Source organism: Eufriesea mexicana, unplaced genomic scaffold, assembly GCF_001483705.2.
Source record: "Eufriesea mexicana isolate 0111107269 unplaced genomic scaffold, ASM148370v2 scaffold487, whole genome shotgun sequence".
In the NCBI taxonomy this organism is placed as follows: Eukaryota; Metazoa; Arthropoda; class Insecta; order Hymenoptera; family Apidae; genus Eufriesea; species Eufriesea mexicana.
In genome coordinates, this window is record NW_016908634.1 from 43,872 (window position 1) to 71,151 (window position 27,280).

At 30.8% G+C, this 27,280-nt stretch overlaps 1 protein-coding gene across 1 annotated transcript in view; it reads right to left on the minus strand.

The window, feature by feature from the left end:
• Positions 1 to 3,151: 3,151 nt before the first annotated feature.
• pot (zona pellucida domain protein papillote) overlaps positions 3,152 to 27,280 on the minus strand; it is a 118,139-nt gene continuing 94,010 nt past the window's right edge. The window contains exons 4-6 of the mRNA XM_017897211.1: positions 23,630 to 23,786; positions 10,327 to 10,675; positions 3,152 to 5,423 (exon numbers count right to left, since the gene is read on the minus strand). Coding sequence (XP_017752700.1) covers positions 3,306 to 5,423; positions 10,327 to 10,675; positions 23,630 to 23,786 — 2,624 coding nt within the window. The 3' untranslated portion in view covers positions 3,152 to 3,305. The remainder of the gene's footprint in view (positions 5,424 to 10,326; positions 10,676 to 23,629; positions 23,787 to 27,280) is intronic.

Below are 27,280 nucleotides of genomic sequence, written 5' to 3' on the forward strand. Positions count from 1 at the left end.
AAAAAGTCCTTTACTTCAAAAAATTTCCAGTTGGTGTTAAATTGTTATTAATGCTTATTGCTATTAAATTGTAATTAATTGTTATTAAGTTGTTACACTGTTTTATATATGATAAGCGAACAAAATTGTTATCGTGGTTTTGAGTATTGTATATCCTTAAATTATCGATTGTTTAAATCACTTAGCAGCATACAATGGAACCTCCAATATTTGAATTAATAAAAATATATGATCGTTCAAATAAGAAATTTTTTCGAATAGTTAAACATTCTTTTCATAGTGACTAATTTGAATCTGAATAAAAATAATGATGGTAATAATAGCAAGATGTCGTGTATATGTAATATAAATGTGATATCATTTAATTTACATATTTCCCCTCTTTCATTTTGATACTATAGTCACGCGTCTCTTTTAATTATTTTATTTATTTTAAATTGTTTTGAATTGCATTTGTGCCATAAATCGTTTAAATGCCCTTTAAGTAACGCTACGAATACTTCAAAATGAAAATATTTTAGCGTTATATAGTTCTACGATTTTTATTGCACTTTTACCACTTTTCTTAATTTTAAATTTCAATTTCGCATTACGTTTTCTTCACTTGCCTTTCTTTTATACGATATATTTGTCTTGACGAAATATACTGTTCAAATAGCAGAACGTCCGAAGCGTGAAATATTTGAACAGTAGAATGTTTGGATAATAAGTGTTTAAATAATGGAGGTTCTACTGCGCTTCATTGCATTAGTGTTTACAATTTTCCTTTGCGAAGACTAAAAATTAACACGTATGGTTAGCAGTGATTCACGATATCAGTCGGAAGCGAGACTTTCATTAGGTAAACGAACATATTGTTTGGTTAAATATTAATTATTTGCACTACAAATGTGCCTGTCAGGTGCAGGCGATATCTGACGTTTTGTTTCGACTATGCCTGTGGATATACCGAATTATAAAACCAGACATTACTAATAATTTGAAAATATGATACTCGAGAATAAAATTGCTCGCGCAACCGTCACGTTCTTAGAAACTACGTTCATTTTAAAGTGCATGGTTGCTTTGTATGAGAGTGGAAGAATTGTTTGGTAATTAATTTTTTTCCTAATTAAAATACGAGTTTGTTTAAATGGAATAGTATAATTAATTTGATATTATTATTAGGAAATTTCATGTTTATAATTGGTTCTGAGCAAAGTAAAAATAATTTTTAGGCTTATCATTTATGTAGCATTTCCATGTGTTTAAATTCTACGTTCAACTTTCTTAGACAATAAAAGATAAAATTGGAAATTATTCAAAATAATCGTATTTTTAATCGATAGAATTATAATTTAATATTAGAAGCTTCTTAATTTAATTTTAAAACTATGGAATTTTTAGAATTTTTGACACCGAATGAGTTGAAATAAATCTATGGTTATTATAATTTTATTTTGTTAAACTTTAAAAATTGAATAACATTTAATAGTTTCTAATATTTCTGTAAAAAACATTATAGAATTGAAGGTTTCTATTAGTTTATTTATGAAAATAAAACGAAAGAAACAGAAAGTTTAGATATTATATTATTTTTATATAAAAAGTCAAGAAAAAGAAAGTTTAAGTACATAAAAATTTGAAGTATATCAATCTGTAATATGTTGTATTTCATATTTGCAGGACGCGAGCCAAATTTAATACGAATATCTTACAAAGTAGCGAAAGTGTTAAATATTGAACCAGAGGTCAGGTGGCTTTCAATGATCGTAGAGATCCTAGAAATACGCCAGTCGGCCATTGATCGTTAGAAAAGCGAATTTGTTGCATGGTTAATTGTAAACTTATCTGTTTAACTTGTTTCGAGTTAATTCCTACGTTATGATTTAATTCGACCGTTTTGCCAGATTCTACAGTTCCACTCGTTTCACAATTGTAATCACGATTATTCTTCACCTCTTCAACTTTTCTCTGTTTTCCATTTGCATAGTTCGAGTGGTAAGTGGAGAGAATGGCTAATCGTTTTTCCAACGTGTTGACTGCTCGGTTTCAAGATCAATCTACCTTAATGCGTAATCTTTAAAACATTTGATCTTTAGTAATAAATTGGAATATTTGAAGTACAAAATATTTACGAATATTTAATCATTAAAAATATAAATTTGTTGTAGCTTCTGTACTATACTGTATATCCTGTTCAACCTACTAAACAGGAATACCTGGCTGGAAATATTTTCGAATTTAAAAAAATATTTTTATAGCAAAAATAGTAATTAATTCTGACCTAGTTTTGACTTGATCCGACAGTCAACGCATCGAATCGCAAATACACGAATGTTCGTTCGAGAATGCTTCGATATTCATAGAAAACGTAAAATTGCGTCTTCTGCCAAATGCGAGTTGGCAGTGTACGTTGATTAATCGTCTTCTCAACTGAATTGTGCGACAATAAGAACAGATCTCGTAAGCATCGTAATTGATAGAAAAGAGAGGACGAAAGATACAAAAATAAAAAAAAGTGATGTCCATCGAAAAACTGTTGTCAATCGAGAGAAATCTGCATACTATAGTAAAGGTTACAAGTATTGGTATTCCAAGGACACTGTTCAGTGACATTCTTAATCAACCATTACATATTGTGCATATCCTTAAAACCCTTATTTTGATCTTACATTCTACGTGGCAAGATTTTTGTGCATTTAATATCTACTTTTAATTTTAAACGCATCTTTTCTAAAATAATATTTGTTCAAATTCACTGTGATATTTTGGAGAGAAGCTTTTAAATTAGACATTTCTTTATAAATATTTCTTATACGCGTAATTCTTGTTTAATTTAATATTAATCGAATATTCCTAAATTTTTCATGACGAGTCACGAATAAAAAATTGCTAAAATGATAAAAGTTTGATTTATATTCTTCCAAAATATTTCTCCCAATACTTAATCTCAATTGTACATCAAATTAGTAGATTAAAATATAATAGTAATCAAAAGGTTATATAATATGTTTTAAATAAAAACATAAAACTTCCAATTGCTATATAAAATGTGAAAAAGCAAAGAATACAATGACTGAATGAAAATCTTAGAAAAGAATTGCCTTTTCTATCGCTTAATTGTTTTCTCCTGACCTAACTTCTTCTATATCATAACGATACACTTAAATTTAGTAGATTTTTCCCTTCAATGACCTTGATTCATTAATACTCGTAACCTTTACTACAATCATCGTAAAATTTCTTATTTGAAACGCAGAACCCGAAGGAAGACACTGTAAAAGATGGAACACTCAATAGAAGGCAGATTTCGTTAAAAATCTTCAGATCTGCATCTCCGGCTCGGAGTCGTCGTGAAACCAGTTCGAGCTCCTTTGACTCTCGGTCACATGCACGCTGTTCAGCTCCCTCTCGATGTATCGACTCGATCTAGTAGTCGACGATCCCTGCCTGCGATCGTCGAACGACGCCAAAACTTCCAAACGGTCGTTTCTCCTTACCACTCTCGGAGTAGTTTCCACGGAGCTGGTCCCTTCTTCTTCCGCGGCCCAAGGCGGAAGATCCAGCATGCCCGACGGAATTCCCCAGTGTTCGGTGAATTCCGAACCACTTCTGGCTAAACTGGGCTGACTTAAAGACCTCACCAGCGAATCAGCTCCTTCGAAGGAGCTTAAGCTCGTCAAGTCGTCTCTGTCCACTCTGGCGAAATCTCTCACTGTCATTTCGGACATGGACCTAACGTCCACCTCACTAGCGCCACCTGTACCTCTGTGACTCGAACCCAGTCTGCGTAGACGGTTCGACTGGCCCATAGCCGTAGCCGACTGCGACATCTGTAGTCGGTGGCTTTGAGTACGAGCAGAGCTACCTCCGTCGCTTTCGTATTCGTACAAAGTAGGCAAGGACGATCTTCTGGATCTGGTATCCCACTCCGAAGACTTGGACCTCTTGTACCGTTGTCCATGATTCTTTCCGTGTGTAGACGAGGAAGTGGAACCCGCCTGTGTCAAAGGAGGACCTAGGATGCGGATGATTACATCCCATTTCGCTGGTGGGAACAGGTTCGTGTATCTAGCGTCCTTTCGTATCAACTCGTAATCTTCTCTTACGACAGCTTCCGTTAGTAGAGTCCTCAAGGTACTATCCGTAGTAATTATCTCGCGCCATTTTGTACGTTCTTCGTCTGTCAATTCGGAAGCGTAACGTGGATCTAAGACGCGAGATAGTCTGCTGAACAAACGATGGGTTACTGGAGGTGGTCTGCATGGAATTTCGGCTCTAGCCGTATATGTGGGCTCGATATTGATGTCCGGTTCCTCGTCAATTGGTCCATCAGCGTGATGTCCTGTTGGTTCGTTAGTGATGGTCAGATTGGAGTTGGAACTAACGTCAGAGAAGTTCTCCCATTCAGGTGGAGGCGGTGGAAGATTCTCCTTGGGATAGTTCCTGATGGTCACGTCCCACTTGGGATCCGGTGGTGGCGGCTTGGTTCTATACTCCGTCACCTGACGACGATGACGTTCAACGTCTTCGATGGTCTTCTTCTCCGTCACTGTCTTTAAAAACACATCGTCTACTTCGTGCGTAGTTATCTCTGGACGTCTAGGTGCGACAACCTGGGGTTCTACTAGAGGTTCCGTTACTTCCTCCCGGAACAAGCGATGTTCACGATGCTGAACTGCTGTATGAGTAGTGGTCACCGTGGGGACAATTGGTGGGGGTGGAGGAGGAGTTGGGGCTAAGATGCTGGCCACTCTGTACTTAGCGTGCGTGTGATCGGTCACTTCCGTCAAGGAACGCGTTTCCGTTAACTCCGTGTTCAAGGAGGTCAAAGACCTAGGTCTACGAATCTCATGGTGTTGCAGGGGTGGCTGTTCGACAGGAGAAGGTGACGGAATTCGTTCTTGAAGCATACTAGTACTGGTCGTGGTCTCCCTTTCCGCTTGTTTTCTCAAGATTCGCGAGTAAACTGGTGGCGTTTGCTGTCTGGAGATGGTGGAAGTAGAGGAGGTACCTCCTGGAGGTCCATGGAGCTCAGGAACGTAGGAGAACGTAGTCATCCTGGCTGGTGGGCTCTCTAGGCTACGCGTAAGACTGCATTCTTCTTTTTCTAGGATCGTGGTGAGATTTCGTTCCAGAGCAACGCTTGCAATGTCGGATTCAGATGGCAGTGGGCTAGGAGGAGGAGGTGGTGCCTTCTTCACTCGCATCTGGACGTCGAATTTAGGTTCGATCGGCATGGCCACCATATGACGTGGGACTGCGGTTCTCGAGGTATTAGCTGCTGTCATTGAGGACGTTTCCACTTCCGCAGCGACCGTTTCGGAGTAGAGGGAGCTACTAGTCCGCATTTCTTGGCGTTGGTGTGTTTCATGGTGAACGAAAACTTTGTTGTCATAGGAACCAGCTGAAGAGACTGGTAGCGAAGGTTCTTCGTCCACCTGTGTACAGTAAAGTAGGATATTATTTAATTGCGTGATAAAAATTAAAGTCAACAACTTTTTTAATACTACAATAATTATGTTAGGTCAAATATATTTCTTATTTATCAAGAATTATTCATTATTAGTGATTTATTATTATTAATATTATTAAACGAAGTATTTTATTATAGTATATTTATTAATTTATTTTATTTTAAAATATATCCTTTTCTCGTTGCTATATTCCATTTTGATTTTACGTATGCGTATCATACATTTTAATAACACTTTTTTCATTAATTTTGAAGACATGTGTATATTCGAGACATTTGATTGTCACAAATTTTGTTACAATTTCTACAATTTCCTACAAATCATATTCATAAGCAGGTTTAGTCTAATTTCAGAAATTATTTCTGACAATTATATAATGGCGATATTTCCTTTTTATAAAAATTTGCTGTTGCAAACAAGTAACTAGCAATAGATAGCTATGTCTACGATGCGAAGATGGTAGTTTTCTTTTTATCTTTTCATATTATTATATAGTCCATGTGCTTTATTTCCGGTACAACTATGCATTCAAAAATATTATTTTATTTTTTAATTTATCCAACATAAAATGAAATGCAAAGAGATATTCGATCAAGAGACATTCTTATGTGTACAGTACTTTCATACAAATCCATTTTTATGCTAACGGGTAGCAACACTCGAATTCCAAGCTTCTATGTAATCATAGTAATAAATCACGGATTTCTTTGATCAATTTAGGTGTATCGCCGCTCGCAATATTTACTGCGCATTTTTAATATCTCATCGAAGGTAATATGTAAAAAAAAGAAATGCAGAAATAATGTCTGTTTCTGTCAATTCTCTTTCTTCTTCGTCCAATCTTAAATATTTGTTACGTACAAGCATCTTATAAACTCCACTCGCTTAAATATTTTTGTTACTTCAAAAAATACGCGAAAATGTTATTTTCAAAAGTTGTAACATTTATGAACGTGGTTTTTAATACTTTTATTACCTTTATACTCTAAATTTATACCTATTTTGCATTATTACGTTTGTATGAATTGTATAGTACTGTTACTACATTATTATTAATATATTTATACTTGGAATATCTCAATTTATCGAATTCAAACATAAAATATTGTATACTTCGTATAAAAAAATAAAATTGATCTTCAAACCTTTGCCACATGTCCACTTATAAAAATATTCAAGATACCATATAATTTATTTTCCTAAATTCTGCAATTTTTGTAAATAATATTTTCGTATATTTTTTTAAGTAATGAAGACATTCAGGTGGACAAAGTTCTGAAGTACACTGTATAATTAAGTTGTAACTGTATATAATATGTAACAAAAACAATGTATACAAAATCTGTCCATTGATATTAATTATAACTTTAATTAGCAGGTAGGTACCATTTTTATTTGATTTATATGTTGACATATTTTATGAACTTTTCACTTAATTTTCAATATATAATGAAAGAATATCTAATTATTTACATCAAAATTTATTTATTTCTTTCAACACAAGTAATGTATTGTCAAGAAATCAAATCTCACGTGCTTGAATGTGTAAATGGACCATTGCAATAAGAAAATTTATTATTCACTTACTATTTATTATTAATCTAAGTAGAAAATTATTTACGGTAGCATCTTCTAATAGCGAGTTCAATTTGTAGAGTCATCTTTCTATCTAACAATATTGACAAATGTATGTCAAGTATACCATGTGTCCATCTGTGTCAGTCAACGGTATTCATAATATTCAATAGTTGCTATACTCGTAAAAGAATAAATTTTAATATGCTAATTACAACAGAAGGCCAATTACAAGTAGAGGATATGAAATATTTTAAAACGCTACATAGGTTTTTGATATTTTAGCAAATTTTAAATCAAATGTATTTAATTAAAATTTGGCTGATTAGAGTTATGAAAAATAATTCTTATATCCTTTATTATCCCAATTTGCTGTAATTTATTCTTTTCAGCCCCTCCTACTGAAATGTTGAGTTTATCATTTAAATGTATTAGTTTTGAGAAGTACCATACACTTCAAAATTATCAATACAACTAAACATATTTCAATGTACAGTATATAATATAATTACATATTTATATCTCACCAATTTGTAGTCCATTTCAAGCGATTACTATTGTTTCACAACGCGAATCTTAAAATTCTTATTAATGAGAATGTGTTTTATTCTGAGCAAAGACTGGTTATCAATCAAGATTGGCAAGATTTGAAAATATTTTGATTTCTACATATGACAAATTTCTATGATATGACCATTTTTACGATTTTGTAAGATTAAGAACTTTGTGGCAACGTATTTGAATTTCTATTCCTGTTATCTATTTTTAATTTTGTAACAAAATTTATATCAATTAAAAGCTTAGTTAGACCACACATATTTTCTTTGATGAGGATTTTGAAATTTATATTATAAAAGGATAAAAATAATTTAAAGCGCAATATTAATAATTTAAAGGAAGTCTATGGATACATGTATGATTTACTATATCTAAGAATAAGTATGTGCATTTTATTATGTATGTACTATATATTATGTCGTTATTTTATCTATTAACATTATGTGCAAATATTTACTGTTATTCGTTCAAATACTAGAAATATAACATTATCATAACAAACTTTTGCAAAAAATATATTTGTTTCTAATATAAATATGTAAAAGGTAGTAAGAATCATTAAGTATGTTCACCACGTATGAAATAAATATTGCTGTTTTCTGGTGTGCAGTTGCTTGAGCAATAAAATTCTAAACCTCTGTGTTAACCACTGCTCTATAAAGTTAAAAATAAATTGCAGTACGAGGGGTGAATTCGATCCACCTCATCTATAATACTCAGCCTTCTCTCCACTATCGATATCCTCTACTTTCAAAAGGGGGCGTACATATATAGACATTTAAAAAAATCGATTCCTTCTTTTAAAAATATTTCTTATACTTACAATTAGTGTATCAAGAATGTCATACCAAAATTTAAGTTCAAATATTAGAAATATTTCAGATGTACTTAATTTTACCATGGATTATCATGCATATTACCATGCATGGACTACTTAGAATTTAGAAAATTGTATTAAAAATGGCATACCTCAAAAAGTGAATATAGTGTTATTTCACACTACTTTGTATTCCAGCAATATGTTTAATGAACCTAGAATTAATAATTCATGACAAGATAAGAACGTTTCCTCAAATTTTTGAAAGCATTTCCAATAATGGTCCATTATTACTTGATTATTCCAAAATGATTCAATCAATTCATTTCGAATTTTAGGTGATTATATATCGCGATATTAAACAGTTTCTGACATAGTGAATTTTTCATTTGATTTACAGTCTTTTTCTTATTGTATAAAATTTATACAATTCTTAAAACATAAATGGTGATTTTTATTCAAAAACTTGTCGTTTTTTTAAAAATAAACGTCATAGAAATGGTCTGCGTCAAAATTTATTGCATTTGTTAGTATACTTCAGGAAACTAATTTATTTTTTGCGATCAAATAAATAAATAAATATTGTTAACATAGGAGGAAGCATCGCAAATTACTGCAGTAAATTATATATTTGCTACTAGCTTCTATGTCATGAATACATGACAAATACTTTCGAGTAAAAACATTAATTATTATAGCTAAAGATACGTTTAAATTGATAAAAAGGACCCACGTACAAAGATATTAACCCTCTGCACTCGACGACTTTTTCGTTACAGAAAAATAGTAATTCGAAAACTTTCTGTCATAGAGTCGACGATATTTTTAAAATGGTAAATGAGAAATCATATGCAAATTAAAACATAGAATTATTTTTCTTCGACATTCCACACATTATTAGGTAATTTTAGAATCTTTAGAATCTTATTAAATGGTGACTGAGAGTCACCTCTCGAGTGCAAAGAGTTAACCTTTTTTTTTCCAAAATTAATATTTGGGTTCCGCCAATTTTTAAAGAAGAATTTAATAATAACTTTATACGTTTTCATTCGTGTGACGCTTAACTTGATACGCCATAAAAACAGGATTAAATCGTTAAGTAGATGCATTCCTTGCATATGAAATATGTACCTTAGCTTATTACATCAATTTATCTATTTTTGAGAATATATAAAGAAATAAAAATTTAGGAATCTGAAGTCCAATTTCCACTCACATAGATAGATTCAACATTCATAGACTCTAGATTTAACGAAATTGGATTCTCTTTGAAAATAATTTAAAGGTCTATTAGACATTTACGTCGTATCCTATGTATAGTCTATTTGAGATTCAAATTGTCATATAAACTTCTTTTTATATTAGAGTTTCGACATAATGTAATTATAATATTAAACGTAAACGATTATTGTATACTATATAATCCTTTAACTTCAATGTTACATAATTGCTATTTAAAAATATTTACAATAGAGAAAAGTATTTACGAAATGTTCATTATTATTTTACCTGACACCGCATGTGACAATTCCAAAAGGTTTTACTTTCTTCGTTAACAGGGTTGCAAAATACATAATTCACGTATGTACCAGAAAAAATTAAATTAAAAGAATGCTTCGTTCTCAAAAATTATAAATTTTACCCATTACTACTAGACGGAATTAATGTTCAGAATTTTAAAAATATGTCACATGTAGCATTCGTCCTTACAACGATAAAATAAAAGGGGTATTGCTATTACCCAACAATGAAATCAGTATAGACACATAAACGGTCTAACTGTACATCCTCTCTCAATGAACTTACCCTGATACCTCAACGTGAAACTGCATAGAAAACAACGAAATCGATGAATGCAAGCATTGGAAAGGAAATTCCAATGCCAGCTATGTCAATCTTCAATCTCATGTAACTTACCTCTGAGCTTTCACTCGGATAATCGCTGGGCAAGGAATGGTCGATCAAGTTCGCGTCGCTGCCGGTGGTGGACGGTGGTACGTGGAGCAGAGCCCGGGGTATCTTCAGACCCTCGAATACGGTGATATTACTCAGGGAGGACGTGGAGAGTTTTGTTATCTCCGAGCCTGAGCCACTTCCGAATGGATGCCGGTGGATCACGCGAACGTTCCTGCGTTTCAGGCACATGTACGAGCAGCCGAGGCCGAGTAGCAGCAGCGAGAGGAAAAGGATCGCACAGATGATGAGCAGTATCTGGAATCCTTTCAGCGGCGGTTCCGGCAGTGGCGCTGGTGCTGGCGTGGCCAGACTGTCAACAATTTCAGAAGGTATTATTTTTTATTATTGCAGGCTAAATTTCTTCTGTGTAATATTAAGAGAAGAAAGTGTGGATTTGATTTTATTAGTGTGAATGCGAGTGTGTGAGGTCGAGTGATGGCACGAATGTAGATATGTAGGATTGGAATAAGTACGGCCCTGAAAGAATGTGAAGTGTGTTTGGGCTTAGAATGAAAGTGACCGTGTGCAAGAGGATTGGCTGCAAAGAATGTTTATAATAGAGTCGAGTGAAAGTTTAGGGATGCATCCAGAGTGATTGAAGTACCTGGCCCACGGAGGTTACGTCAGAAAGGGGCATGATTGAAAGGAAAGCCTGGGTATGGAAAAGGATAGAATGAATGCTTTAATTAAGGGTGCATGGGCGCCGGCAGCTTCAGTCTACAGTCTTCAGTCCAGTCTAAGGTCTCTAGTCTTTAACAGTCTTTAAGAGTTCTTGAGCTAGTGTCTAAGAGTATGTCGGTAAGAAGTCAAAGTCGAACGTGCCTATAGCGAATCCCTCTTGTTTCATAGCCGTCAATCTACGTATAAGCTTGTTTTATTCTATCAAGTAGTAAAACAGCGCTACTATAGCCAATTCACCCAAACTGATCCTACAGATATGTATGATTTTTGGAAGTGCGAGTGGAAGATTTAGAATACGCGGTATTGTGCAATTGTTATAGGCCAGAGCCAATATGTTGCGAGGAAAGTGAGTTTGTTACGAAAAGCGTAAAAGTGAACAGTGACGAGATAATAATATTAAGAGAAATTTCACCACACGTACCTAATCGTTGTAATCTTTTTGTAACGTGTGTATATTATAATTTGTAATAAATATATAATTGTTAAACAGCAAACTCACAGAAAGGTGCGTATGAATATTGTATAATAATATCGTTATTAATGTAATAATTGTATTAGATGTTAATAATAATACTAACGGAGTACTAATTATGGGATTGCAACTTTGAGGTGCACGTTAAGATACTAATACTCGATATTTGGTATGCATGTTTATTTTGCTAGTATTTATGGACTATATCTCAAAGCATCAGAGTTTAAATGCAAAATTGTAGCAAAAGTTGTGTAACGTGTATATGATGTGTTAAGAGTAGAAAAATGGTTAATATAGAATGTAAATTTAATTATATTAATTGTATTTGCGTGATAAACTGTATTAATACGATTAGTAATAGTAAGAAAGTATTAATGATTAGGTTTACGTTGGCTAGGGAAGTAGGTACAATAATATTGTGATATTCTAATTTTCTAATACTATAACTATAAGATCTTATGATAATTTAATACTTTATGGTAAAATTATTACAAATTAAATGGTATAAGTTTTCAACAGCAATTTCAACACCGACATTTGCACAGGAATGATGAAAATGATTTTTTTTAAATTCTTGATAAGTAAGTGGATAGAACTTATAGAATACTTAAAATAAGAGAATATGTAAGATAGATCATAAATTTGAAAAAAATATGATTGACAATAACATTGCCACTACTATGATAATTTTATTATTTGTGATTAATATCAATAAAGAAGTATTAATCACGTTATTGTAATTTTAAGATCTACGTAGGGGATAGAATGTAAATACAGGGTGTCCCAAAAAAACGTATACACACTTTAATACCATATTCTTTCTAATTTATTTTTGCTTTTCTAGGTACAACCCATTTAAAATAAAGGCTGATCTTAGACTAGACTTTGAAAAACGTAAATATATTTTTAAGTGCTATCATAAGTGTGAAAACATACTGGAAGTGCAAAGACGGTTTAATTAAACAGTAAAATACATACTGTTTTTATAATCACGCAAAGTGTGTATACATTTTTTGAGACACCTTGTATACTTATTATATGTATTAAATAAAAGTAAATATGTATGAATATACGTATTGTGATCTTGTAACGTTTAATTTTATAATTTTATTCTTTGTCAAAAAACTATAGCAATTTAAATGATCTAAATTATATTTAATGCATTGAACGTCATATCAATTTACTGGAGACTGTCGATAGAAAATTTTAACACGTTACTCGCTATCATCCAAATCATTCTCTGATGACGAAAGTATAACAATTCAACGTTTTTAGAAGATATAATTTTGTATCTCTCTTATGCAGTCATTACGCTACAGTTATAAATAAAACGAAAAGCTTTTTCTTATTATAACGAGAAACAAATCAAGTATAATACTTGGAACAATAAAACATACTTCTAATGAAAAAGAGAAGAATCCGCGTAATAGTATAGAAGCCATACCTAGGAAAGGTGCTGCAAATATTTTGGAGATAATTCGAATGACACACTATATTCATTACTTCGTGACGTGAAAATATTTGACAATATGTAAATATTTATATATTCAACAAATTATATAATAATTTATAAATATTTATAATTCAAATATAAATATCTTATATATTTAATATAAATATTCTATGTGTGTAAATTGCTTCCACACAGAAACAAAATATATTTATATTGTTATTTTGAGCATAATATAACTGTTTTTGCAGAGCTAATATAAGATCAGTTCATCATAGTTTATTTTTTCAATAGTGACATCTCAAGGCGTAAATAAAAGGATGAAAAAAGTAGACTTGGTGTTCAATGCGTTAAATATTGTGTTGTTATTTTCTAATACTACAGTTATAAAATTTTATAATAAGTTAATAGAATTAAGTACTCGTGGATATATACTTCGTTATATCATATAATGTATATAATTATAGTAGTAGTAATTAGGTACAGGTAAAGAAGGTAGGGTAATTTTGCAATTTCATAAAATTGTAATTTAACATTTTGTAATACGATTATTACAATTTAAACAGTCTCGTAACGTTATAATTTAGTAACCATAATTCACGCTGTTGATCACTAGAACTTAAATTATAAGAGTTATAAACTTTTATACGTTCTAATTACATATTTGAATTATTTAATACAGTAGGTGGAAGATTGTCAAGAATGGATATTGTAAAATTATTTGCAAATTTTTATAATTAACGCCACATTAATGTTATTAATTTTTAATGATTGTTACTAATTATATAAATTTATCAAATATAATTTCGAAGGTTATTAAAATTACAAGTTAAAGACGTAATGATGAATTGAGGAAATGCAAAAAAATGGAGAAAGTTTCATTGGAGAAAGTTGTATTTCCAGTTTTGATTTGTGCATCATTAAACCTTTCACTTTTATAAGATGATTTATATAAATTCCCGAAGATGACCTAGTTATATAAGAGGAAATTGCATGGATTTATGTTTTTATGTAATGAAATATATGGAATATATTATAACTCCATATCCTAAATAAATAAAGCATACGTGAAAATTTTATGTTGTTCTGATGATTTACATTATATTATAAAAGTAAAGTTCTATTCTCAGCAACTAATCATTAATTAATATAATATTAGAATATTAATCAATTATTCTAAGCAATTAATCTTTAAATAATGTAAAACAAATATACGTTACATGAAATAACTTAAATGTATAACTATAATACGTGGATCTACTAAAATATTTAATATTTTAACAATCGTCAAATTTTTACTATTTTTTTACTAAATGTGCTATTGAATTCACATTATTTAAATAATCTTTTAGGATCATTTCGCTTAATTCCCAAAAAATATTGGAATCTTTGCACCAATCGACTGAAAAGCAATAAAAATGGAAAAAGTATGATTCGATTATTGCGAAAAATCAACATATATCGACATTCTTAATGATACTACACTTCTAACATTTCTAAGAATTGAATACGAATAAGGTAAAACTGAGTCATATTTTATTGACTTAAGAGAATGGTAGGATTTATTTTTGAACAATATGTTTATCCAACACAGTTACTGAGTTTGTAACTGATTGTGAGTCAATTGAGTTAATGTTTCATTCGTAAAATATTACTTGCTTGAAAAGATTTAATACAGTGTAACTACATTTGCACGAATCAGTTCCTGTAATAGTTGTTTACTGATTCTCATTGTCATCTATCTATCTTCCGTTCAAATAACACGAGTCCAAGTTCGTGTCGTTATTTGTAGCGTAAATTTGAATTCTACACGAAACCCTACAGTGGAATTTAATTTGCCCTAATTCATTGGGAAATTAACAATTCATATAATAAAAGTTCATCGAGTTTCCCAGCTATCTATGATCTTCCGTTTAAGTAATAAGAGTTCACATTCAGATATTGTTAATGTCGTTATAAACGCATCGTTACTTGTAACAAAAAGCAGGCTTTAATGAGAATTTTTTAATAGAATTCCATTTATTTGAATTAGGTGAGAGACAAGCAGTGCATATAACTGAAACTCGTGTAATAGGAGTTAACATGGATTCAGTTAATTAAGTATTAATTAAAATTTCGTTGGAATAATTGGAGTACAAAGAAATGGAGATATGTTACACTCATTCATAAGTCTTTATATCCTTTTTTGAGGTAACTAGCCAGCGGTTATAAGCTTCGTTGCTCAAGCTCTGCGTGGTCATACACGCTAAATGTTTGGCACCAAATCTAGGTTAACGATAGCTTCAATTTAACAGTTGCTTATGCGGTCAGCACAACTGGCAGCTATCGTTGCTAGTGCTAGATATAATTTGCAAAGTAGTGTATATAGCGAATAAAAAATATTTGCAAACGCTTTATTTTGATATTATAAATGCAATTAATTTAAGTCTAGCCAAAAAATTTGGAAATTGTGTGACTCAAAATGATTTATATTTTCGATTAATTAGAACTGATTTGGGCCTCTAAAATTACTTCTGCAGAATAGTATTGGAGACTTATGTATTTTTTAGTCAGGTATAGCAAGAGTCTAATTACTTAACATGTTGAGCTATCAATTATTCTTGGATCCTTTGTTTATTGGGTTCGTTTTTATCAACGATATTGCTAGCAGTTACTTTAAACGTATATTATATATATACATACATACACATAAACGTTACAAACCATAAATAAATATAAAGTTTCTCAGGTTCACTATATTATTTTATATCTAATTTATGTCTTTATAAGAAACTGTAGGAAAATCATTGTTTAAGACTGAAAAATTTATTTTGAATATTTATCCATTTATTACATTAATTACCATGGCCTTCTAACTTTCTAATTTAGTTTATGCAAGGAATTTAATGTGGTAAATTTAATTTATAATTATTTTCGTGGCATATGCACATATATGTATACATATGTAACTAAGTACTGACTTTGCAATATTTTAATTAATGTTTGTTAATAGAATCGAGTCAATCATTGTGGAAATATATATAATTACAAGCACATCATTCTGTCAGTCACTCTGGAAACACATCGTTTAATCCAGCTATCCTTTCAGGCATAGCTGAACGTTCGCACATGGCACCATTTTACCAATTAAGTTCTATCAACTTTAAACTGTTTAGAGTTACGAGGCTCAATTACCATTTTCCTGTAACTCGTTGATTTAATATCAAATTAGTCTGCAACTATGTGCTATTTTCCTTCTCTGTTTCTTTATAAATGAATTCCCTATGAAAGATAAAAAGCAAATAAATACATTGAAAATTTGCACTAACCCAGAAATACAAATCATCTTAGATTTTATCTAAACACATTGTAGGCGAATCGAATCACGAAAGCATAAACTGATATGAATAAATTTATACTTTTCCAGATGCGTGTGTAATTTTCTTTTTTTTTAATCATCATTCGCAGTTTTTACAGTACACAAGTTTCTTCAATGCGATTTCGCGAGGAAACGGTCCTGTTGCAGGTAAAATCACTATTGCTCAACTGACCCAAGCTCGTAACATATATTTAATAATCCAATAAGTTTTGTAAGTTCAAGCTTAATTAAAGTTACGAGATTTAATAACGTTAAACTTAATTTCTCAAATGAAACGTGATTGGAAAATTAATTTCGCGACGGAAAATTCATTTTTACGCCGTAGACTAAGGTTCCAGTCATTGCTAATGCTTACAAAATCATCGACACAGGAACAAGTGCATGTAAAACCATTGCAGTGCCATCGGTTATGTCAAAAGTGTAGCCAGTGCATACGTGCACGGGAAATTCTCAAATTTAATTTTGTTTGCGAACGAAGCTGCTACTAAAAAATTTTACAGATTCAATTATTTTTGTTATAAGGAATTCAGCTATGCGCAATTATACTGCCAGTATCGAAAGAGTCTGTGTTTTGTCAGTGTCCTGACTGTGACATCAGGATCATTTGTACATTTTCCAATCTCCAAACAGCACATGCGTATGTATATACGTATGCCGATGAAACTTGAACCTCGATACATTACGGCTACGTACATCTGTGTATTTTTCACCTTCCAACAGTTTCATGTGTAACAAATGTAAAAGTAAAATATTCATTTTGTCTTGTAATGAAAGGTTAAACGTATATATATTTATATATATCTTACACGTATCTTATACATAATTTTCATGATACATCAAATTGGCAGCATGAAACAAAGCTGTGATTTTTATCGAAGTCATTCATATTTTATAATTTATAATTTATAGACTTTCACTTATTGTTAGACACACAATTTTTAAAAATACTTTTTTAAATAAAACACGAACATGTTCTATGTTCCAAAATATTTTAGTGTATTACAGTGTAAATAAAATGTTATCGACACAAAACTGGTAAATTTTTAGCAACGTGTTTTGCATACAATATTAGATTAGATAGGTATTAGAATTAGACAAGAGATTGCTTGATATTTAAAAATAAATTAAAAGCGTGGAATAAATTTTTTCGTATGAACCTAAGCTTGAAAAAAGAATATGTATACATTCAATTACTAAATAATTAGTACAGTTTGTTGAACGTGTAAGCATTTTGTCTATCATTTTATTTTTTAATTTTTGTTAGTAAGCGTATAATGAACTAATGCGGAAGAATGTAATAAAGTTTGAAAATATTTCTTATAAACAGGACTGGACTTGTAAAAACTTTTATTAATAAAATAATATAAATCCTGCCTTTATTCCTTTCAAAATAAATCCTTCCTGCACTGATATAACAATCCCACCGCTTCTGTCATGCTCGAATTGCTCTCTGGAAGTCTCTTTCTCCAATCGCCTCAGGCACCTGTTACTATTCAACCTAAATCTCTTCGGTGGTATCAAAATATCTCTTTCTAAGCTTCGATTTCATTTTTAAAAATAGGATGAAATTGCAGTGGGATAATTTTGGTAAATAAGAAGAATGAAGAATGAAGTTATGTTTCTCAATAAATGAAATAATAACTATGTTAACGATTTCATGAAAAGTATTTGAAGGAATAATATGACGAGTTACTGAATTTCGTCAATGAGTTTGGGAGTTGCATTGGTACGTGGTCTTCAGGATTCATCATCATTAATCAAGGACACTTGGTCATTTTTAAAATAAAAATGAAAGAATAATTTCTATTTGAAATTTGAAATGTAAATGCGATTTCATTACTCACACTATAAATTATTTAACAATTATTTAAGGATATCTGATTTATATTTCACTTTTACAAGAAAATTATACTTTAGTTTAGAAAAATTGACTTGAAAAATTATTTAAGAAATGACTCGAAAGTTACTTGAAAGTTACTTGAGAATTTAAATTGGACTCTCTTACGTTAAAAATCCACTGAAAGTAAAATTTTGACTAGAATCTTCATATATTGATTTCAATTTTTAATTGGCTGAAGGTTCCTTTTAATCTCGAGTGTATACATGTTTCTTTGAATTTGATTTTCTCAATTTGAAAGCTTTAATGTTAACAAAGATGTTGAATATTATCCAATAAAGAATTGCTTTGCTTCTGAATCTGAAATATAGTTACTCGTCTGAAGGTTGTCTTTAATTTTAAATGTATGAATGTTAGTTCGAATTTGAAAATTTCCCTACTTCGATATTAATAACCAACGACTTATGGTTTTTAAGAAGCAATGATGCGAGTACAAAATTTCGACATCATTCTGTGAGTGCTGATTTGTACATGTTCATAGCCACTATAATAGTCCGTTTCTAGTTGTCATCACTCTATGTATTAATGTCAATTCATATTCTGATTCTGATTGCGCCTAACATGATTTAATAATTTAATAATGAATAATTTCTTACAAGTCTAACAGTTTACTGACAGACTTTATTACTTTCATATTTACTGTTTGACCAAAATTTACAACAATCGGCTTTTGGATTTTTCTTTCCATTTCAACTAATTTTCAGTAGTAAATGGCTAAAAAATTGCAGTGTGCAAATGTGTTAATTGTTTAATGATTATTTTTGTAGCGACCAAGTTCTCACCCTCGCCAATAGGTGGAATGCTACTTGAAGAAGGTTGGAGGACTTTCTGGCAAGTCCTCGATGAAGCCTGGACCTCCCTTAAATAGAAGTTCCTGTGCTACCTAGGTATCCCTGATCTAAGGCAGGGCCTGTTAGAAGAAAGCCTTACTCGATGAGTCCGCTAGCAGGCCCGGACGAAACGCATCCTTTCCTTTTCCTATCGTCCTACCTACCACCCTATCAATAGCAACAACGATCACGGGGAATACTACCAGGCCAACACCATAGGACACCAGCACATCATCAGGAACCACAAATCAGCTCAGCGCAAAGAAGTTCGTATCAGGTGTTCCTCTCGAATACATCGAATCAACTATAGTACGTAATAAACTTTTCCCTTGGGAACAGAATATTTGGAAGTGGTATCTACTCCACACCTGATATCCACATATCCTACAATTTTCAATCTTAAATATACGAATGTTGCTTTAAATCTGATATTTTGAATATGAAGGGTTTCTTGTTTCTCTTTATAGATCACTATTCCATTGTCGAGGAAATTGGAGAATAACCAATGAAGAATAAGTAAATCGGAGACATTGGCAATGCCGAGTGAACAATTACCGTCTTTGGAATGTCCAGAAACGCGTCACCAGATTTAAGGAAAATCCAATGTAACAGGTTGCTTACTCATAGTTATTAAACATGAGATGCGTAGGCTTATAATACATCGATTATTGTTCAACAAAAAAGGCAGGGAAAGTTAGAAACTTTCCGTTGATAGCTAGAACCTTGAAGCTCATATGTATATGAATATTTTAATAATAAATATTTTGTAGTATTTAAAATCTTGAATAATAGTACAGAAACGCATATTGAAATCTTACTTTGAAGTATAGCAAAAGAGTTAAAAATCTGGCAGAAGCTTGTTTATTCTGAAGAAATACTATTTGCAGCACTGAGTTTGGTTCGTGGAGTTCTTGACACAAATATGTATTTCAAGTATTTAAGTAACCGATTTTTCAAATTTAACATTGACCTTAAAATGTCACATGAATCATTTAGCCTGATTTCAAGCAGCACGATATTACTAACTTGGTAGCAGGTAGCGTTATTGCAGATTAACGTTACTATTAGCTCAACAACACTTGTTAGACTGAGGTATAATGAATTAAGTACGCAACAAAATGACATCACGATTTTCAGTGTCTCTCCATTTTAACTTCAAAGCGGCATATCTCGAGAAAAAGAATCGTCTCTTTATAAATCAAATTTGATTTTACAAGAGAAGGTTAGTACTATTCAGAACGGATGATAAAAATATTGCGAAAAGTTACTATCTTTGGAATATTTTTGTAAAGATAGTAAAAATCGATATTGTTTATTTATTGATTTCATGAACCTAAGATGCTTAGCAGTTTTTGTTTCCAGATTCAGGTTTGATTAATGAAAATACATAAGAAGCATTTTCGAAAAGCAAAATCTCGTTGATCTGCCTTTTGGTACCTATGTAATCATATTCTCATGGCCATTTCTTAACACAAACGTGTAAAATTTGTAGAAAGAAATGTGAAATGTAGTTAATTTTCGTTTGTATTATTAACCTATTAACTGCCAAAATTCTCATTTGAGAATTTTGGAATTTTACGTACATCAGTCGGCGCCAAAAATATATTTGGTACGCCTGAGAGTTTAGTTTTATTCTATTGTATATATATCAGTCAATATTGTATGTAGCAAAAAGTGTGTATTCTGTGCTTCGTTTCTATACAACGAGCGAACAAATTTGAAATTCATGTGTAAGTTGAACGGAACAGAATTGTCATATTTGAAGCATTATATTTTTGGTTCGGTTTTTATATTATAATGAAATACCGTACATAAATATGTAATTTAGAGATTATAGTAACGATTTGTTAATTACTCAGTCCTTTGTTTTTTATTGAAATGATTTTATTGATCATTTTATAACGATACCCATTTTGGGACTTTTCCAAAAATATCAAATATTTTCAAAACAAAACAGAATTTGAATATAATTATACTGTTACACAACCTTTTTTGCATATATATAACTTATCCGGTCAAAAATTTCATAAAAAGAAGTTTTGCAGTTAATGGGTTAAGGACGGGACACATAATATGAATACATATGTAACATACGCATATATTGCATTAGTTTCAAGAAACACTGAAAACTACAGGGTGTGTTATTGTTTTTTCGTGTGCAGTAGGACTTTTCGACCTCGAAAACCACGAATTAAATTCTTATTTAATACTGATATCAAGCAGTTGATATAATTTCATTCCTTTTTCATAGTATTATATACCATCATACTATGTATAACACACCATGCAGAGCTAAGAAGTTGACTCTTAGGAAGTAAAAGTCTAGTTCTATTCCTCTGACTTCATTTATTTCTTTTGGTTTATGGCGGCATAGCGTGACATAGTATTAAAATAAGTTATATGGTTACTATTTTTACAGCATGTTTATAATTAAATATATCATTATTATTATTTTATTTTTATCTTCATATAATTTATTCTCTTCAATATTTTGACTTCCAGTTAATAATAAAATTCACGTGGTTTATCTTGATATTGTATTATGATGAATGAAATTAGTATCCTTTCGAATGCTAATATCACAGCTCTGCACAATATTAATATCTATGTAGCTTATATGATGTGTATAATATGGAAATCTACATAGCGAAACAAAATTGATGAATGCAAATTAAGAGTGCACGAATTGTAAAAATTAAAATTTCTAGGAAAATAACTTTTTATCTGTTAAAATGTTACTTATTACCAAAATATAACAAAACTTGTTTATTAGATGTTTCATATTATATCCTATATAACTTTACAATATCTTTGGTTTAATATTTAATAATTCTATTAATTAATAACGAAATGACTATAATATTCTAACACGCTGTACTCGGAAAACAATTCTCATTCGTCACTCAGCAAAATTCTAAAGATTTTATAGTTGATATTGGGTTCAAATACTCTAACGACATATGCTGGACAATTATGTAATGTATACGTAATTGTAATAAAATGTTTATAGAGAACAGTTTTATACATTAATTTATATGCAATTTTCTTATATGTTATTGAAAAATATCATCAACTTTAAATCAAAGAAGTGTCGAGTTGTTACTTTGCTATATTGCAAAAAATTTGTAAAGATTTAAGAGAGGTTGTGAGTCCATTATGTAATTTACTGACAAGAACTGAAAGTGCCAGGAGCAGTGAACAAGAAAAATGAACTCTTGCCGTGATCGAAAACGAGATCGTGATTGTGAGCACGTGGAGTTTTCTGGCACATTTAACCTAATTTAGAAAACTAGTCGTGTAACATACATTCCTCGTGAGATGCGAAATGCTGAATGAGATCCCTCGTTATTTACTAATATTGGCACTTACATAAACATCGTTTTTATATAAAAAACATATTTTTTTAAATATGCAGCATTTTCAGCCTTTTTGTTGTCCATTTTTCAATTGCATAATTATAATAATCAGACATTATTGAAACTCAACGGTGATACGAACTCTGATTACTTATGAAAATGTTAATATTTATTATATTTATTATGTAATTAATAAAAAGTGTTTAGAAACAACGGCGAATTATGCGAAGATATCAAATTTAATTTGTGAAGCAAAGAAAAGATTCTCCATTTAGTTTTCTTTAGAAATACATAAATAGTTTCAAAAAATTCTGTTACGTATGCATTATATATGCATATATAATGTTTATATTGTAATACTTAGTCAAATTAACAATGAATAATTCTATTGTCGAAATATCTTATGATCAACTTTCGTACAATTGATTTCTGATTGTTAATTTATCCACATTTTACTAATTCATAACCGTCATGTCGGATTTGCATTATGTGCACTGCATCATATTTGTGATTTCTTTTCTTTCTTTAATCTCGTAATTCTTCATAATTTTAAGGAATAATTTAATACCATTTACAATTTTTCAGTTCAATTTTCAAAATTCCCAAATAGTGGTTTTATTTATGACATATAAAGTTATTTGATACATCGGTGAACATGGACTACCGATTAGTCCAATAACTCATAAAAATTATTTAATAATGGTATAAAATTTTTCGTAACTAAAAGTACAAATTATGCAATATCTAAATAATTGATTAAAATCTGAGAAGTTTGCATCATCAACTCACAATTTTTTATACAAAAATAAATGAAACGGAATGAATAATAACAGATATGAGTAAAAGAAGTAAAAAATTAATAAGAGTATAACTATAGCAATGATAATTATAGTAATAAAACAATTCTTGTTTAAACTGTTCATCCGATTTAATTTTTCAACAATATAACAAGAAAAATTAAATTAAAAACATAAATGCGTATCATAATCCAAACTCTTCATAACTGAACATCGCCATGCGATTTATAGATCCAATTTCACGGTTCTACCAAAAGCTGAAATTTCGCAGAAACTGGGAACATGTTCACCAACTGTTTCGACCGCGGGCATATTTCTAAGCAAATGAAATTCTACCGTGTCGAAATGGAATAAAAAATAAAAAATATAAACGAAGTGAATAATGAAAGAATAAAAGATAAAAGTATAAGGTAGGAAACTCACATGCTGGCAGGCGGAGCCGGCGGAGCTGGCGCCACAGGCGGTGGGTATCTGCAAACTATCGTAATAACTTCGTCCTCTTGCATTTCTAGACCAGGATGGAAGCGAACTACAACGTTGTTTGTGAACACGCGTTGAGGATCCTGCCTCGTGCCGCATCCTGGAACATTAACGAACATTAGGGATGACAAGCTGTCTGGGTAATGTGACATTTCTTCCAGCTTTGGAATTTTGTAAAATGAGGCTGTGTCGAGATCGTTAAAAACTTTGGACATTCCTTTACGTGCATCGTGATAACTTTAGTTCTGAAATTAGTTTTAAAAATTCCTTTGTCTTTGTTTTCACTGTTTCATATCTTTATTTCTTTCTATCTAATTTCTACTTTTGATTCTTTTGTAGATTATTAGCCGTTCGCATGACGTGAAATTTAAAGAATTTATCTGAAAAAATTTAATTTGTAGAAATAAATAAATATATAAGTAAATAATTTGTATTTGCTTTTAATTTAGACATCCTAAAATATTCTGAAATAAATAAAATAATATTTTAACATATTTCAAAATACTTTGAATGTTAATTTAAAATGTTTTCAACCAAGTAAAATAATATATTTTTTTTTTAAATATTCTGTATAATTCTAGAAAATGTATGTTTCACTATTATAAAAGTTTCAACACTTCGCGTTTGGAAATTTTATTTCATGTAAAATATATTTACATTTGCTACAATATGAAAAAAGGAGGAAACTGTATTGGGAAGTTTTTGAAATTTTAAAGAGGTAATTTAAAATATTCCATGTTTAATTTAATATCTCGTTCTTCCTTGTTACATCTGTAAGAAATTATGATTTTATAGCATTTATATGAGAAATATATTAATTATTATAAAAATGTGTTTATGGTAAACTTTAGTTTCACAAGGACACCTATGTCATATTGATAACATGAGATCGAAATTTCGAACTTTTCACATTTCGATTCGACAGAAACTTATCTTGCCAATATGTCATTAGCCAATCCCACCAAAAATCTTAAAATGAAGATATTGGGAGTGTCAAAGATGAAGCTAGGAGAAGTGAACAGGTCACTCCTGTGCCTTTAAAGTGACAATTTTTAAACTCTGCATGATATTAGATAGATAGCAAGGTATTACACGAGAACTTAAATACAATGCCGTTTGATAAATTCTATATGTAAAGTGAGTGATCTAAGATTAAAACATCAAATATTTTCGTTATTTTTAATGATACAAAAATATGTGCGAGGTATACCCTTTTTTTTGAAGGTCAAAGGATGAGTCAATTATATATATGGGTGAATTTGTCTTTTTATTGACTGCAATACCATGATCATAAAAATATATTGTTCCATTTAAAAACAATAGAATGATCTTGAGATCTCAAAAAAATTACTTGATGGCAATATTCTCCTCTTTAAAAACAAAGTCTTCTTCACATATTTTTCTGTATCATGGAAAATAACGAAAATATTTTAGGTTCTAATGTTAGGTGACTCACCCTGTATAATAAATATCTTAGTAAAAGCTAGTTCATAGATTGGGTTGAACGATATAGCGAAGTCATAAAATCGGTCCTACTGATATTTCGAAACAACGTCTTAAGATCCTTAAAACCAATAATAGAAATATCGTATAATATAAATAACACAATACGATTTAATATAAGTTAATAAACATGAACAATAAATAAACGATTTAAATAAAAATGTCTATTTGGAATAGATTCTTCCATTACTGCTTTACCAAGAAGCTCTTCTAAATATTCAAGAGATTAAATAAAAATTCGTGATGATATTTGACAATTAGCGAACAATATTGAAATTGGATGTTATTCGACAAATTTGTTTGCGTTTTACAGTTTTGCGTTAAATATCTACAATTACAAATTGCAGATGATACCTAGTGTCAGCGACATTTATGGTCATTTCGGTGTCAAACGAGACCATCGCTGGATTCTAATTTAATATGGCATATATGTGGAATATTTAGTACCTAAGTAATAATTTATGACTATACTATATCATTCGAAACAACTGTACACGTGTATAGATACGGCGTTGCTTCTACGGTGTTTTTGCAACGACAGTCTTTGAGCCTCCAAGTAAAAGGATCACTCCATATATCATAGATCAGGAGTTCCTGAAGTGTCAGTCTGCTGTAACGGTCCGATGACCATGGAGTTAGACCTGGAGGAAATTTTGCATCGTTGCCAAACTTCATCTTCCGTTCACCATCGTGCAAACTACCATAACTTCCTGTATCTCTGGAAAATGAGGGCCATTCGTTAGACACGCTGATTGGTAATTGGGATCTTTTTAGTATCAGCCAATCAGTGTGTTTCCGACACGAGTCGTCTAACACGTGTTTCACGAAGGCACTGGGTGCTCGTTAACAGTCGTCAATCATTGTGCTAGGAAAACAGGACACTTTGACACCTTCTCAGTCGTGTACTATGGGAGCTACAATTTCCTATATGTAAATACTGGTTCTTCGAGTTTGTTTAAGTCAATGCGATACTCTACAAAACCTATAAAGCTCAAATGTTATTAGATTGGCAGCATGAGTAATTAACAGGGGATGTGGTTGCTATGAATTGGTAGAGAATGTGATTTATTATGTTCTTCACCTCTGGTGCTTCATCATTGTGTTCTATTTCTCTATGTTAGGACAAGTAACTGTAGCTGATAGTCCTTTTTTCCTTTTGATATAGTTTAATTCAGTATATCCTTCTCTTGTTCCAATGATTGTATTTTTGTGAAAAATCGAAGTAGGTTGTAGGTATTTGAGGTTGAGTAATAACTCGGTTCATTTAAGAACGACATAAGAGTTATGAATATATTTTCGCTCAGAATTATTTATTTTAGGCAATTCTTCAAAAATTAATAAAATAATTAACTTTATAATATTTTCGTGACGTAATTTCTCTTCACCATTTGTTTACATTTAATGATTCCAAAAAAGACAATAACAAAAGGACATGTAATTGAAATATTCAACTTTATTTTAAAGAATTTATTTTTTGATTTATTAATTTTTTTCATATGTTCTATAGGTACTAATTCTGGTTTCCTGTTACAAGTATGGATATTATTTTATATTATTCTTATTTATAACATATTACTGTTTGTAAAAGTTACAAATGTATTGTTCATTCTTACATCCAGTTTACTCGTTGTCAGTCCATAATCAACGCAATTGACAATCCCGTATTTCACCACGATGATCATCTGAATAGTTGTAAGAACAAAATATGAGAAATATTTCCTACTTACATATGAAGGTATAAATATATAAGTTAATCATCTTCCTTTAAAAGGACTGGAATATATGCATATCCAAATGTATAGGTACATAGAAATATATTTATACCGATTTGTGTACAGTATAATTGTATTTGCACTGATATAAATGTATTTAAAACGATAAGAAGATAAGGAAAAATTATTTTAACATCTAAAATGATACCTAGTATGCAATTACCATTAACTTATTAAACATTAATAACAATCATCTTGTGCTCTATTATAACTATCAAATTCTGCAACTTTATTCGATATTTATTAATAATTACTAACACTTTTTGGGTCAATGATAGCTTTTATTTTCATAGTTATTTTAATGTATATATTATTGTGA